The 15888-nt window shown below is 50.5% G+C and overlaps 1 protein-coding gene across 6 annotated transcripts in view; it reads left to right on the top strand.

Annotated features, from left to right (window-relative positions):
• Positions 1-14511, top strand: part of SPECC1 (sperm antigen with calponin homology and coiled-coil domains 1) — a 256884-nt gene extending 242373 nt beyond the window's left edge. For all 6 annotated transcript variants that reach the window (XM_079797262.1, XM_079797264.1, XM_079797265.1 and 3 more), the window contains one exon: positions 9583-14511. In XM_079797262.1, the coding sequence (XP_079653388.1) occupies positions 9583-9672 (90 nt within the window). In that variant the 3' untranslated portion in view covers positions 9673-14511. The remainder of the gene's footprint in view (positions 1-9582) is intronic.
• The last annotated feature ends 1377 nt before the right edge of the window (positions 14512-15888 follow it).

Genomic DNA, 15888 nt, shown 5'->3' with positions numbered 1-15888 from the left:
GAAATTAAACATACACTGACTGAAATAAAAAATACTATACAGAGACCCAACAGCAGACTAGAGGAACACAAGAATCAAGTCAAAGATTTGAAATACAAAGAAGCAAAAAACACTCAACCAGAAAAGCAAAAAGAAAAAAGAATCCAAAAATATGAAGATAGTGTAAGAAGCCTCTGGGACAACTTCAAGCGTACCAACATCAGAATTATGGGGGTGCCAGAAGAAGAGAGAGCAAGATACTGAAAACCTATTTGAAGAAATAATGACTGAAAACTTCCCCCACCTGGTGAAAGAAATAGACTTACAAGTTCAGGAAGCACAGAGAACCCCAAACAAAAGGAATCCAAGGAGGACCACACCAAGACACATCATAATTAAAATGCCAAGGGCAAAAGACAAAGAGAATCTTTAAAGCAGCAAGAGAAAAACAGTTAATTACCTACAAGGGAGCACCCATACGATTGTCAGCTGATTTCTCAACAGAAACTATGCACGCCAGAAGGGAGTGGCAAGAAATATTCAAAGTGATGAATAGCAAGAACCTACAACCAAGATTACTCTACCCAGCAAAGTTATCATTCAGAATTGAAGGTCAGGTAAAGAGCTTCACAGATAAGAAAAAACTAAAGGAGTTCATCACCACCAAACCAGTATTATATGAAACTAGGGGCCCAGTGCATGAAATTCGTGCACTGGGGGTGGGGGGCCCCTCAGCCCATCCTGCCCCCTCTCACATACTGGGAGCCCTCAGGGGATGTCCTACTGACGGCTTAGGCCTGCTCCCCACGGGGAGCAGGCCTAAGCCGCAGTCTGGCCTCCCTTTGTGGGAGGCAACCGGGCTGATCAGGGGAAGGCACCAGCCCCATCACCCCACTGCTGCAGCCACTGCCAGTCACCACAGCCACCAAGGTGTTTTCATCAACACGGACTCCAGTCCCTTCACCAAAAAAAAAAAAATGACAACTTTCTTTAGGCATTTTCAAGATGTGTCTTTCATAGGATATACATTTCTTTTTTTTTCTTTTTCTTTTTTTTATCCTCACCTGAGGATACGTTTCCATTGACTTTTAGAGAATGTGGAAGAGAAAGGGAAAGACAGAGAGAAACATCAGTGTGAGAGGAACACTTTGATTGGTTGCCTCCTGCATGAGCCCTGATCTGGGCCCCGGCCAGGGAGGAGCCTGCAACCTAGGTACATGCCCTTGATCAGAATCGAACCCAGACCCTTCTGTCAGCAGGCCGAGGCATTATCCACTGAGTCAAACCGGCTAGGGCAGGATATGACATTTCTTAGCCCTCCAGCAGCGGACCTTCATTTTTTTTTTTTCCAGAAGTGTGGTGGAAAAACTCTAGATCACCCTTTTGGATTCTTATTACCCAAGTTACTAAGAATATTACCAGTGGCATACAGGAAGCTTAGCCAATGTGCAGTCAGAAAAGGTGATTCCCCTATAGTTCACACCAATCGCGGGCTGGGCCCTGCCCAGGCCTAAAGCCTCTGGCCGAAGCTTTAGGCCTGGGCAGGGGCCCTCCAGCTCCCTCTGATCGCAGGCTCTGCCCCTGCTCTGGCCTGCCCAGGCCAAAAGCCTCTAGGGCATGAGTGGAGCCCCAGCTCCCTGCAATCGATCGCAGGGGGTCTGTTCCTGCTCCCTGCTATCGATTGCAGGATGTCCACTCCTGCACCAGGCCTAACCTCACAGTCACCTGGGTGCCAGGTTATTCCTGGGACACAGGCACTGGGCGCCTATGTATGCAAATTAACTGCCATCTTTTTGGGGTTAATTTGCATAGTCACTCTGATTGGCTATGGGCATAGTGAAGGTACATCAATTTACATGTTTGTCTATTATTAGGTAAGATGATGAAAGGTATTCTTTAAGAAGAGGAAGAAGAAAAAAGTAAAGATAAAAATTATGAACATCAAACACATATCTATCAACAAGTGAACCTAAAAATCAAGTATATTAAAAATCTGAGGAACAGAATAAACTGGTGAATATAATAGAATCAGGGGCATAGAAAGGGGGTGGACTGATAATTCTCAGGGAGGAAGGGGTATGGGGGTGCAAGAAGAGACTGGACAAAAATCGTACACTTATGGATGAGGACAGTAGGAGGGAGGTAAGGGAAGAGGGTGGTGTGGGAACCAGGTGGAGGGGAGCTATGGTAGGAAAAAGGAGAAACAATTATAATCTGAACAATAAAGATTTATTAAATTTTAAAAAAGAGAGATCAAAGGAATACAATCATAAGGAAGGAGCATGTTATTATAAAAAAAGATTTGGGGAAATAATCAAAACTTCTAGAAATGAAAATTTGGAATTAGCAATACCAGTTGGCTTGAAAACTGATTAGATATGGAAGAAGAGAGAACTACGGAACTGGAAAATAGATGTAAAGAAATTACCCAGGACATAAAACAGAAACTTTAAAAATAAATGGAAAATAGTCCTGGCCAGTTTTGCTCAGTGGTTGGAGCATTGGTCTACAGACTGAAGGGTCACAGGTTTGATTCCCAGTCAAGGGCATATACCTCCATTGCAGGCTCAATCCCCGACCCCAGTCGGGGTGCATGGGGAAGACAACCAACAGATGTGTCTCTCTCACATCGATGTTTCTCTCTCTCCCTCCCTTCCACTCTCTAAAAATCAATGGAAAATAAAATATCCTCAGGTGAGGATTAATGAAAAAAGAAATGGAAAACCCAGCAGTTACATAAGCCATAAAGATGTTTTGTTTTAAAGTAAGAGACCCGGTAGTTTCAGGCACTGCTCAGTGTTGAAATCAAGGCACGGAGTGCTTCTCTTACTTCACCATCTCTCATGTTGGCTTTTTCTCCCCGACCTGCTACTTGCTCTGTAGTTGAATGTGGATGCCAAGCTCCAGACATCACTCCCATCTGCGGGCAGGAAGGAGGGGACGGGATAGAGCAAAGCCTTGCATCTTCCCCTTTGACCAGGAACTCAGATCCCTCCCGCTCATTGGCATTGCTCCGTCACATCATCACTCCAGCCACAGGGAATTAGATAAAGTGAGCAGATAATGTCTTCTGTAGTGGGAAGCCTGCAGGGGAAAAGAAGATGGGAATTACCCAAGAGCTAAGAGACACGGGAGGTAAAGTCGGACAGTGACTTTGTCCCAGGTCAGGTAGGAACTCCAGAAGAGAAGTGGTGCCTGAAATGTTCTCAGAATGACGGAGACTACAGATTCTTAATGAATCTCAAAAGGATAAATAAACAAAATATTCACTCAGACGAATCATAACTGCAGAAATAGCATAGTAAAGGCAGGTAATCTACAAATGATTTCTACTAACCAATAATTTAAAAAACAATCTCGTAGCTTTAGCCGGTTTGGCTCAGTGGATAGAGTGTCAGCCTGTGGACCAAAGGGTTCGATTCTGGTCAAGGGCACATACCTCAGTTGCAGGATCCTCCCTGGCCCCGGCCCTGGTCAGGGCTCCTGCAGGAGGCAACCAATCGATGTGTTTCTCTCACATCGATGTTTCTCTCTGTCTTTCCCTCTTTCTTCTACCTTCTTTAAGAAATCAAGGCGGGGGAGGGGAGAGAAATCAATGGGAAAACTTCCTTAGGTGAGAATTTAAAAAAACAAAACTAAAATAAATCTAGTAGAGGAGATCCAAGATGGCGGTGTAGATAAACATCTGGGCTGCTGCCTTCCACAACAATTTCCAAAACTACAACTAAAAGACAGAACATCTATCACCCAGAACCATGGGAAAGCTGGCTGAGCAGACCTCTACAACTAGACCGAAAGAGACGGGCGCAATCAGGGCACAAACGCTGAAAAACTGAGGTACAGGGGAGCGCACGCGCGTTACAAGCTGGCGGCGGAGCCCAGCTGGAGGCGGGCATTGCTTTCTTCAATCCGAAGAGAGACAAGCCCCCAATCTCTCTGAAATCCAGTTTCTGGGGAGAGACTGGGCTGTCTGCCATCGGGTTGGAGAGTGAGGGTGGCTTACTAGCAGAGCTGCGTCGGGGCGCGAGACGCAGGGACACGGTTGCGGGGACGCGGTTGGAGGCGGCTCACTGCCAGCCATCGCTGTTCGCCACGCCCTAGCCTAGTGACGCCCTGAGACTCTGCCCCGCACAATCTACAAACACACCCAAGCTCCTAGCAGCGGCTTTTGCATATGAATGGCCTTCTCTACTGCAGTTTAAACTAGTAAACTTGCAACCCGCTATACAGACAGCTCCAAGGCCTCCAAACTCCAAGCAGGGAGGAGAGGACGGCAGTTCTCGCTGTAGCTCCTGCAGGGTGGCCTGAGACAGCAGCTGAACTGCACCCCATTGGAGATTCAGAAGCCAATGCACCTAGAGGTCAGTGTGAGACACCAGATTTCAACTCCTCACATCCATAAGTGACACATTCGGGAGGCGGACTCAGTGAGCACCAAAGCCCCACTGAAACAAGCCCTGTACCATAAGCGTGTCTCTAGCGCAGCAGTGCTTCCATTATAGACACAGCGGGTCCTCACAGCCAATTGGCCTGGTGGTCAATTCCTCCCAGTGTACCAACAGTAATCAAGGCTTAACTACACCAAGACTTTGCGCTCAGCCCACAAAGGGGTGTACCAAGAGCGACCACCTAGGGTGATTGGAGAAGCTGAGCTACCGGCCCCTATAGGTCACTGACCACACAAAGCCACTCCATCAACACAGGGAGGCAGCCAAAATGTGGAGACACCGAAGCATGTCACGAATAGGAGAGATGGAGGAAAGTAAACTGGACGACACAGTGTTCAGAACCACATTTATAAGGTTACTCAAGAATCTTCTAAAAACGGCTGAGAAACTTGAAGAGACCTTCAAGGACCTTAATGAGAATACCAAAAAAATGGAAAAGGACCAGTCAGAAATTAAGCATACACTCAACTGTAGATCACCGTACCCGAAGAGTCAAACCAAAGATCTGGAATATGAGGAAGCAAAAAACACCCAACCAGAGAGGTGGAAAGAAAGAAGAATCCAAAAGTGTGAGGATAGCGTAAGGAGCCTCTGGGACGGCTTTAAGCGTACCAACATCCGAATTTTTGGGGTGCCAGAAGAAGAGAGAGAGCAAGATACTGAAAACCTATTTGAAGAAATAATGACAGAAAACTTCCCCCACCTGTTGAAAGAAATAGACTTACAAGTTCAGGAAACACACAGAACCCCAAACAAGAGGAATCCAAAGAGGACCACACCAAGACACATCATAATTAAAATGCCAAGGGCAAAAGACAAAGAGAGAATATTAAAAGCAGCAAGAGAAAAACAGTTAGTTACCTACAAGGGAGTACCTATACGACTGTCAGCTGATTTCTCAACGGAAACTATGCAGGCCAGACGGGAGTGGCAAGAAATATTCAAAGTGATGAACAGCAAGAACCTACAACCAAGATTACTCTACTCAGCAAAGCTATCGTTCAGAATTGAAGGTCAGACGAAGAGCTTCACAGACAAGAAAAAGCTAAAGGAGTTCATCACCACCAAACCAGGATTACATGAAATGCTGAAGGGTATTCTTTAAGAAGAGGAAGAAGAAAAAAAAAGGTAAAGGTAAAAATTATGAACAACAAAAAGACATCAAATACATACCTACCAACAAGTGAATCTAAAAATCAAGTGAATAAAAAATCTGAAGAACAGAATGGACTGGTGAATATAATAGAATCAGGGACATAGAAAGGGAGGGGACGGACAATTCTCAGGGGTAGGGGGTCTGAGGGGTGCAGGAAGAGATTGGACAAAAATCTTACACCTATGGATGAAGACAGTGACGGGGGGTAAGGGCATGGAGTGGGGTGGGGAATCAGGTGGAGGGGAGCTATGGGGGGAGGGGGGAAGAGGAACACCTATAATAATCTGAACAATAAAGATTTATTTTAAAAAAATAAATCTAGTAGAAAATTGTCAAAGGCTAGAATAGCCAACTCACAAACAGCCAGTGACCATTTTAAACGATGTCCGGTCTCAGTGACCAGGAAAATCTACGCTGAAATACAGTGAGGCTGTGCGCAGCCCTGGGGCAGGGACCTGAGCCATGGGAACGGGAAAGGATAGCTGTCGGAGAACCCTGAGTTCCATGAATGGTGTTTGCCAACATGTTTGAAACAGAATGGACAGTTTTCTAACGAAATGGAAATATATTTCAAATATTAAATGTAACTCTTTCTCCAAAACTTAGAAATAAACAGAATTTGAACCATTAAAAACGTTGAATTCGTTGTTTAAAATGTCGTCATACACAAAACCAAAGCCCAAATTCTACTAGCCCTTTAAGAAACAGAATCCTGAGCGTGTGCATCCAAGTCCAGAGAATTGACTGAGGAGGAGGCTCAGCCCCCTGGGCCTGGTTTCTCTCCCCTCTGAAGCACCAACAACTAACAAGTAACAGGTAACTTACATCAGGAGTCGAAGATACAATGAGAACGTGTTAGAAGATTATATTATGTACGAGAATACATCTTCCTTTGTTGTATTACAGTTATTAGTTGCTTCTTTTTACTTTAGCATTTTTTCCTAATTTTCATCTAATGTACGTCAGATGGTGAAAGCTGGGCAGCAAAGGAGATCATCTCGTTGGCCTAATTGTCAGAGCCAGAAATTTCATTTTTCAGAGGCCTGTGAGGAGCTGCTGAAAGCATAATTAACCTCAAAAGCATTTAGGAATGTTTGTGAGCAATTTAAGCCGTTCATGTCATCAATAGAATAGAAACTTCCTATATTATTAAATTTTTTATTCAATATCTTGATGTGGATTGGAAAATAATATAATTACTCCTGACACTTTTAAAATACATCCCATCAGAATTGACAGCAATACCAATCCCAAGCTTTTTTTTTTTTTTTTTAATATATTTTATTGATTTTTTACAGAGAGGAAGAGAGAGGGATAGAAAGTTAGAAACATCGATGAGAGAGAAACATCGATCAGTTGCCTCTTGCACACCCCCTACCGGGGATGTGCCCACAACCAAGGTACATGCCCTTGACCGGAATCGAACCTGGGACCCTTGAGTCCGCAGGCCGACGCTCTATCCACTGAGCCAAACCGGTTTCGGCCCAATCCCAAGCTTTTGATCAAGTTCTGCTGTTAAATTAGTCAGGAAAGTACTCACTTATATGTGTGCATTGAACTAAATACAGGTTTCTGGATGTAGCATATGAGTAAGGATGAGATTTTTTAAAAGTGAAAGCTCTACACTGTTCCCCAAATTTTAGCAAGCATTCCCCTTCGACGGGTGTAACACGGAGTTCAGCCCATCGTGTGACACTGAGCATCGCCGCAGCGGGAGAACAGGCGAGGCGGGCTCCGCGGCGTCCCTGCTGTCACTGCGAAGGGCCGAGCGTGTGCGCTCTCGGGCTGATGCATGCCGGCGAGCGCGTGCCCACCCAGGGCCATGCTGCCCGTAGACAGTCATGCGTCAGCAAATGAAGACATTCCGTCCTTCCTTGCCAGCCTGCGTGCCTTCGGGTCTCTTTCCTGCCGCGTGGCACCAGCGAGAACGCCCAGCACAGGGTCAAGTAGGAGAGGGGAGGGACGCACCTGCCTCGTCCCTTCTCCTGGTCTTGGAGGAAAGTTTTCCGTCTCTCACCACTAAGTATGGCGTCCACTTCTGGGTTTTGGTATATATTCTGTATTATGTAACATAAAGTCCCTTCTATTTGGAGGTTTTTCATTAATGGTTATTAGATTCTGTGTAATGCTTTTCTGCATCTGTTGATAGGAGTGTATATTTTTCTTATTTAGCCTGTTGATATGAATCATGCTAATTGACTCCTGGATGTTGAACCAGCCTCAACTGACCATGATTCAATCTGCTGATATTTATTTTATTGAGTATTTTTGTGTCTGCATTAATGTGAGAAGTTGGTCTGTAGTTTTGTGGTGCTGTCTTTGTCTGGTTTGGGTGTTAGGGTAATGCTGGCTTCATAGAATGCCTTAGGGCGTGTTCCTTCCTCTTCTGTTTCCTGGAAGAGATTGTGTAAGAGTTGGTATCATTTTGTCCGTGAGTAGTTTAGGCAGGAGACTTTTTATCCTTATATTCTGTGAAAACTTTCTTTTTCAATTTTTCTAGGTGTACATGTGTAGAATGTTCCACTTACTCCTTCTCCACCCCTTTCACGACCAGTGACATGCTGATAATTTCTTAGGGCAGTGGTTCTCAACCTTCCTAATGCCACGACCCTTTAATACAGTTCCTCATGTTGTGGTGACCCCCAACCATAAAATTATTTTCGTTGCTACTTCATAACTGTAATTTTGCTACTGTTAATGAATCGTAATGTAAATATCTGTGTTTTCCGGTGGTCTTAGGCGACCCTGCTAGCGGTTCTCAACCTGTGGGTCGCCACAACCTGAGGAACTGTATTAAAGGGTCACGGCATTAGGAAGGTTGAGAAGCACTGTCTTGGGTGGCCGGGAGCAGAACCAGGGAACTGTATTTAGATGTTGCGGAGACAGGGATGCCGGGCTCCAGGCCGAGCGGAGCCCCGCCTTGTGCTCCGCTGCGCTGGTTTCTGCCTTTACTTCGGGTCCTTCCCCCGCTTCCCTGTGGCCACGAGAGGGTCCGAGTTCAGCCCCAGGTGAACTGTCAGGCACACTGAACGGCGGACTTCAGGCCGCTCCCAGCCCTGTTGCCTAGCACTTACTGGCCCCTGCTCTCCGCCTGCTTGTTGCCGACTAAGTTGGGGCAGGGAGGTGACCAAAAGCATTGCATGGTAACAGGATTCTGGTAAAACAAATGCTTGCATTTTAAATTGGTTCGAGGATTTTGAGGTAATCCCATTCTTGGGAATGCATCTTAAGGCACTAATTCAACAGAAGGAAACAAAACCGCCCAAAGATGCTTATTGCAGAGTGTGATGTGACGTGAACACAGCTGCCCCTCGAGTGCTGGCAGGTGGCCGGGTCCTGGGAGGTGGAGGTGGCCGAGCGCTGGGAGGTGGAGGCGGCCGGGCGCTGGGAGGTGGAGGCGGCCGGGCGCTGGGAGGTGGAGGCGGCTGGGCGCTGGGAGGTGGAGGCGGCCGGGCGCTGGGAGGTGGAGGCGGCCGGGCGCTGGGAGGTGGCCGGGCACTGGGGGGTGGCCGGGCGCTGGGGGGTGGCCGGGCGCTGGGAGGTGGCTGGGCGCTGGGGGGTGGCCGGGCACTGGGGGGTGGCCGGGCGCTGGGGGGTGGTCGGGCCGGGGGGTGGCCGGGCCGGGCGCTGGGGGGTGGCCGGGCACTGACGGGTGGTCAGCAGTTCCCTCGGCAGCGTGGGAGGTCAGTGTGGGAAGCAGGTGTGGCAGTCACAGGGAACCCAGAGAAGTGAGACCCTTAGGATAAGGGAATTAGGTGACTTCCTCTTTTCACACCTTTTTTAATGCTGCCATGTTGTTAACAGGTGAGCAGGTGGAGGTCATGCCCATGTTTTTAAAAGGGAAGGTGTCCTGAGTAAGAAGAAAACGCTTTTCTTTTCCCCGACCACATTTCCCACGGCCTGGGTGCTGCCTGCACCTGCGGCTCCCCGGGTGGGGGTCTGACAGCGCAGCCCTGGCCTGGGTGCGTGGCGCCCGTGACCTCTTCCTTCCTCCCGCAGGAGCTCAGCGAGATGCTGCACACAGACCGGCCGGACTGGCAGAGCGTCATGCAGTACGTCGCCCAGATCTACAAGTACTTCGAGACCTAAGCCTGCGGGCCGCCGGCCGCCGCCTGCCGTGGTCCCGGAAGCCCCGGTCACTCCGCAGGCCCTGCTCTCACGTCCACGGCCTGGCCGCTGGGTTTCAAAGGAAGGTTCCGTCCAGGGGTCCAGCTGACAAATGAGACCGAGCTGGCTCCACCGTGCACCCACCTTGAATCGAGATGCGTTTGGGGTGTTTGCTCTCCCAGGGGCCTCCCTCCTTCCAGACCCAGGAGACCCCAGGGTGGCACGTCCAGCTGTGTGGCCTCTGCTGGAGCCGCCCTGAGAGTCACAGGGACAGCAGGCCCCTCCTGCCAGTCCCCTCGTGACCAGCGTCCCGGCTTTGGCCTTTATAAAAGCCTTGCCCTTCCTACCCACCCACCCCCTCCAAAAACACCCAACAGAACACAAGCATTTGCTCTCAAGCAGCCTGGAACACGTGCACCCTGCCTTCCGGGCGCTTACGGTCTAGGTAGCCGCTGCACGCCGAGAACTCGGTCAGTTTGAGAGCACTGTCCTGCGTGCGCTGTGTGGATGCAAGATGGGCATGGGAGGATGGGAAGGAGCCCCTGGGTCGTTGGCTTCACTGTCCCTGTGGGGGCCTCCAGGTGGGCTCTGGCTCCCCGGGCGGCGGTGCAGGTGGGAGCCTGGCTCCCCGGGCGGCGGTGCAGGTGGGAGCCTGGCTCTCCGGGCGGCGGTGCAGGTGGGAGCCTGGCTCCCCGGGCGGCGGTGCAGGTGGGAGCCTGGCTCTCCGGGCGGCGGTGCAGGTGGGAGCCTGGCTCTCCGGGCGGCGGTGCAGGTGGCTCTCCGGGAGGCGGTGCTGGGACTCGGTCACTCGCAGCTGCCTGTGCTCATGCTGAAGGGAAACTGCAGTGACTTCACCTCCTCCATCTGTCCTCCCATTTGCTCCGCTCCCATTCTCACCCACACACGCTTGTCCCACGTGCAGAATCGACAGACAGAAAACCACTCGTGTGAAATCCCTGTGTCTGCTGGGGTTTGGGGTATTTGTGCAGGGAAACAGCCTACAGGTGTATTTCTTGGGATACTGGGCAGACAGCATATTTAAACATTTCAGCTTTAGACTTGTTTAGCATTTAGTCCTTCAGCTGGCCTTCATGTGTGCATGGCAACAAGGGTGGTCAGAGGTGAGAGGCAGTTTCTCTGCTATTCTGGGGTCACTAAGTGACAGCAGAGCCCCCTCGGCGGCCCCATTCGCCTGGGAGTTACTCTGAGCCACCGGTGGTTCTTTGGGTTCTTGGCGGGCACATTGCACGGCAGATGGGGTGCGGTGCACGTAAGTAAGTCGGGGGGAACTCATCAGGGCCTTCACTTGCTAACGAAGGTGCCCATCGCGGTGTTAGTGCCCCAGACAAGGGTCATTGTCCAGGTCACTGAGTGTTACAACCGCGCTGTCCCTGCTTAAGTCAGTCCCATGGTGGGGCCCTGTTCCAGCCGGGCCGGAGGCTCCAGGCCCAGCCCTGTCCTGGGAGAGGCCAGTTCGGCCCTCCCTCCAGGCCACCGGCAGGCCCACCTGCCCTCCGCGCTGTGGAGGTTCCGCACTGGAATCTCCGGGGGCGCTGGGGAGCGCCTGGCCTGCCCATCAGGTGTGGGTCCTGCGTGTTGTCCGAGTCCCCGAGCCGGAGGACAGGGGCTCCGGCAGGTGCTGCTGCCGCGTTCACATCTGGCCCTGCTTTCCAGTGGAGAGGCCCCTCCTCCTCGAATGGGCCAGTGAAAGCCTGCGGGCCGCTCCCTGCGGGACACTGGCCTCTCCCACTGCTTCTGCCTGCTCACTGCTGTGGGGGGGAGCCCCCGGGGGGAGGCTTTGTGCAGCAGAGACCCTGAGGCCTTGGGAGGGGGCGGGGTCAGCATCGTCAGCGCCTGGTGTAGTGACTCCCACGGGATTCAGCACAGGCTCTGGGCATTGCCCTTTCCCCTCCCTCCATGCGGGTCCTGCGCCTTCAGGTTAAAAAGAGGGGACATGTCATACAGAAGGAAGACCGTGTGCCAATTTATTTTTATAATTCAACAAAGCTCCTTTACTACCATTTTGTTGCTGGTGGGCACGTGTGGAGGGAAGCACAGTGGTTGGAGCAGGTCTGGCCCTGCGGGGTGGGAGGGGCCTGCGGGCAGCTGGGTGCCAGGCCGCCCGGCGCTGCAGGGTCTGGGGAGAAGCTGTCCCAGCCGGGGCTGAGCCACAGAACAGGGTTTTTAAATCTGCTTTTAGGTGGAGAGCTCAGAGCACCAGGGGAATGTGGGAAATCGATAAAGAGAAAACAAGGCGGCATCAGCAAGTTGTGTCATTTCGTTTCCTCTCCTGAGGTTTCCAGAGGCTGCAATAGCCATGTTTCTCCCATCTTCCTTCAGCCACTGCTCAGTCGTTTAAAAGTGCTTGGTGGTTCTGCAGACCCCATTTTCAATGCACTATTTTTATATAAAAGGCATGTGCAATATGAAGACCCATAAGAGCGGGCGGGGTTTTAAAAGACATAGAAGTGCATGGTCTCCGCAGCGGGGTGGTGTCGTGGCCTTGAACTGAAGTTGGTCTCGGCACTGCCGAGCCTCGCCGCCCGGGACAGCGTCCTGGGGAACCGACACGCACACTTCCTGTAGAAAGGGTGGCAGCCTTTGGGATCCCTTCTCCACGTGTTGTTCACAGCTTTTGTTGGTGCGCAGGGGTTCCACAGAGGGCGCTTCCCACGCGCCTGGCACTGAGCAGCCTGGCGCTGAGCCGCCTGGCGTCGCACGGGGCTCTCCGCCGCCCTCTTCCCCGCTGAGGGCAGGCATTTCCCCAGGTGCGGTGCGGAGATGGAGGTCGGGTCTGTGAGTACAACCCCTCTGCCAAATCCAGCCCCAGTCCTTCCATCCCGGAGCTCAGCCATTTTGAGACTATGCCCAGGACATGCAGTAAAGATGTGAGCTCGCCGCCGTTTTAAGCGTGTTTTTACTATCTCAGCAGCCCGAGTTCGCTGGTGCTCGCTTCTCTGACCCGGTGAGGGTTGCTGAGGGCCGAGTGCTCACTAAGTTAGCGACGGGAGGTGGATGCAGCCCACACACCTGTCGCCTTGTTGTGCACAAGCTCACAGGTGGTCCGGGCGTCCTCAGGGCGGGCCGAGCCAGCAGAGCTGGGTTCACGATCAACTGACAGTGTATGATGTGTGGCTGTAACATTTCTAATAAATATATTTTGTTTCTGTCTGACTGAATTTCTCCCAGTGACATTTGTTAGTATTTTCTCCAGCACCAAGTGCACGTGAGACTGTTTTCAAACGAGTGTCTCCGTGTCCTTATTCCTTTTGGGCGGTGACTCCCCACGCGGCTGCTCTGAGCTGGCGTCACCAGAAGCAGCAGAAAGGACTGCGGTCCCAGCGGCTCCTCGGCCTCCGCCCCCTCGCAGCCCTCTCCCTGGGAAGAGCAGCCTCCGGCCGGAGGGTGCAGGCGGGTGGACAGCGCCCCGCCGCCCCTCTGAGGTCCTGGGAGCACTCACGGGAGAGGGTATCCAAGACTCAGGCAGTGCTCAGGGGAGGCTTAGCGGCGGGGTGTGTTCTGGCACCGGTCTGTGTGCATGCTGATTGGTCAGGTGATGTGCGCCGTTCACGTGTCACTCGGAGGCCGTGCCCACAGGAGAGGAGACAGGAAGCTGCCCCTTCTAGAATCTTCACTCCCCTGCTCCGGGGAGGCCCACTCTCAGCGGCCTTTCCTTATATCTGCTCGGTGGGGCCTCTGGGGAGAGCTTCCCGCGCCCCCAGGCTCCGGACGCACCAGGACACCTGATTACCTGCAACCATGTCCTGCTGCGCACATGCACACACGCACACGCACACGCACACAGGCACTTGCCGATGGCCAGTGTCTGCACCTGAGAAGTGATCCCTCAGTCGTTTCCCACTGTTTGGGGCCCATCAGGGAGGCCCGGACCCGCTGAGCGAAGCACGTCCCGGACATTCGTGTCCGCTGCGTTGTCTGGGTCGGGTGTCAGATCAGGCAGGAAACTCCCCGCGCTGCCGATGCAGGGACACCGTTGGTCACGGGTCTGTGGCGAGTGGCTCTGCGCCCCGGAGGCCTAGCAGCCCCAGGCCGAGGCCCCCAGGCCGTGGCCCCCGCGCCCGTCTCCGTGTGTGGCGGCCTCTGCGGTTCGGGGCGCACTGCACTCCGCTTGCTTGCTCGTGGTGCCTCAGCCTTCTGCATAATCATTGCTGGATACAGCAGTTTGCTTAATTGGTGGGAACATCCAGCTACGATGAACTCCGTCCCGGCTCGGAATTCCCACGGAGCCCTGGGGAGCAGCTGGCTCAGCGGCAGCCAGCCCAGGCTCGGGCGGCCTCAGAACTGGCCTTCCCGGCACGGTCCAGCGATGGCGAACGTCCTGGAACGGCGGATGCGGAAGACCCTTGGGGAGAAACTTGAAACTGGATTGCCTGAAGATCCTCGTCATTTGTCCTTTTTGTTTTAAGTATGTTTGTTGAATTTATTGGAGTGACATTGGTTAATAAAGTTACATAGGTTTCAAATGTACAGGTCTATGATACATCCTCGGTGTTTGTATTGTGTATCCACCCAAAGTCAAGTCTCCTGTCACTGTTCGTCATCCCTTTACCCTCTCCTTCCTCCCCTCCCCATTTCCCTCTTGTAATCACCGTCCTGTTGTCCGTGTCTGTGAGATGTTGGAGGGTTTTTTCCTTAATCTCTACACTTTTTCACTCAGTCCCCAAAACCCTCTCCTCTGACAACTGTCAGTCTGATTCTGTTTTGTTTATTTTGTTCATTAGAGCCCACATATGAGTAAAATCACACACAGTACTGTCTTTCTCTGACTGACTTATGTCATTTAGCATAATGCTCTCCAGGTCCATCCAAAAAGGTAAGATTTTCTTCTTTTTGTGGCCGAGTGGTATTCCATTGGGTAAATGTGCCACAGCTTTTTTTTGCTGCGTCCAAGCCTTGGCTATTGTCAATAACACTGCAATGGACACAGGGGTGCATATTTACTTTTAAATCAGTGTTTCAGGATTCTTAGCATAAATTCCCAGAAGTGGCATTGCTGGGTTATAAGGCAGTTCCGTATTTAATTTTTTGAGGAAACTCCATACTGTTCTCCACAGTGGCTGCACCAGTGCATTCCCACCACAGTGCACGAGGCCTCCCTTTTATCTACAACCTCGCCTACACTTATTTTTGTTGATTTCTTGGTGAAAGCCATTCTGACAGGTGTGAGGTGATACCTCATTGTGGCTTTAATTTGCATCTCTCTGATGATTAGTGGCGATGAGCATCTTTTCACATGTCTATCGGCCGTCTGCATGTCCTCTTTGGAGAAGTGCCTATTCAGATCTTTTACCCATTTTTTAATTGGATTGTTGTTGTTTTTTTTTTGGTTGGGCTATATAAGTTCTTTATAAATTTTGGATATAAGCCCCTTATCAGATGTATCATTGGCAAATATATTCTCCCATTCAGTAGGTTATCTTCTCATTTCGTTGATGGTTTCCTTTGCTGTGCCAAAACTTTTTAATTTGATATAGTCCCATTTGTTTATTTTCTCTTTTATTGCCCTTGTCTGAGGAGATATGTCAGAAAAAAATATTGTTTCAAGAGATATTCAAGATTTTACTGCCTATTTTCTTCGGGATTTTTAAAAATTACTTTTTAAAATTGATTTTAGAGAGGAAGGGAGAGGGAGAGAGGGGTAAAAACAGCAATGAGGAGAAAGAATCATTGATCGGCTGCCCCACACTGAGGATCAAGCCCACAACCTGAGCATGTGCCCTGACTGGGAATTGAACTATGACCTCCTGGTTCATAGGTCAACACTCAACCACTGAGCCATGCCAGCAGGACATCTTCTAGGATGTTTATCGCTTCAAGTCTAACATTTAAATCTTGAATCCATTTTAAGTTTATACGGGGTGAAAAGAGGGTCTAGTTTCTTTTTTTTTTTTTTCATATATCCAATTTTCTCAATAACATTTTGTCTTTACCCCATTGTATGGTCTTGCCTCCTTTGTCAAATGTTAATTGACCATGAGGCTGTAGGGTTATTTCCAGGCTTTATTCTGTCCATTGGTCTGTGTGTCTGTTTTTAGGTCAGCGCCGTGCTGCTTTGATTACTGAAGCCTGTAGTATAGTTTGCTATTAGGTGGCATGATACCTGCAACTTCGTTCTTTCTCAAGGTTACTGAAGCTCGTCAGGATCTTTTGTGGTTCCATATAAAGTTTTGGAATAGT

Source organism: Cnephaeus nilssonii, assembly GCF_951640355.1.
Source record: "Cnephaeus nilssonii genome assembly, chromosome: 19".
Taxonomy (NCBI): Eukaryota; Metazoa; Chordata; class Mammalia; order Chiroptera; family Vespertilionidae; genus Cnephaeus; species Cnephaeus nilssonii.
The sequence above is the reverse complement of the archived record's forward strand: the minus strand, read 5'-3'. Positions and strand labels throughout refer to the sequence as shown.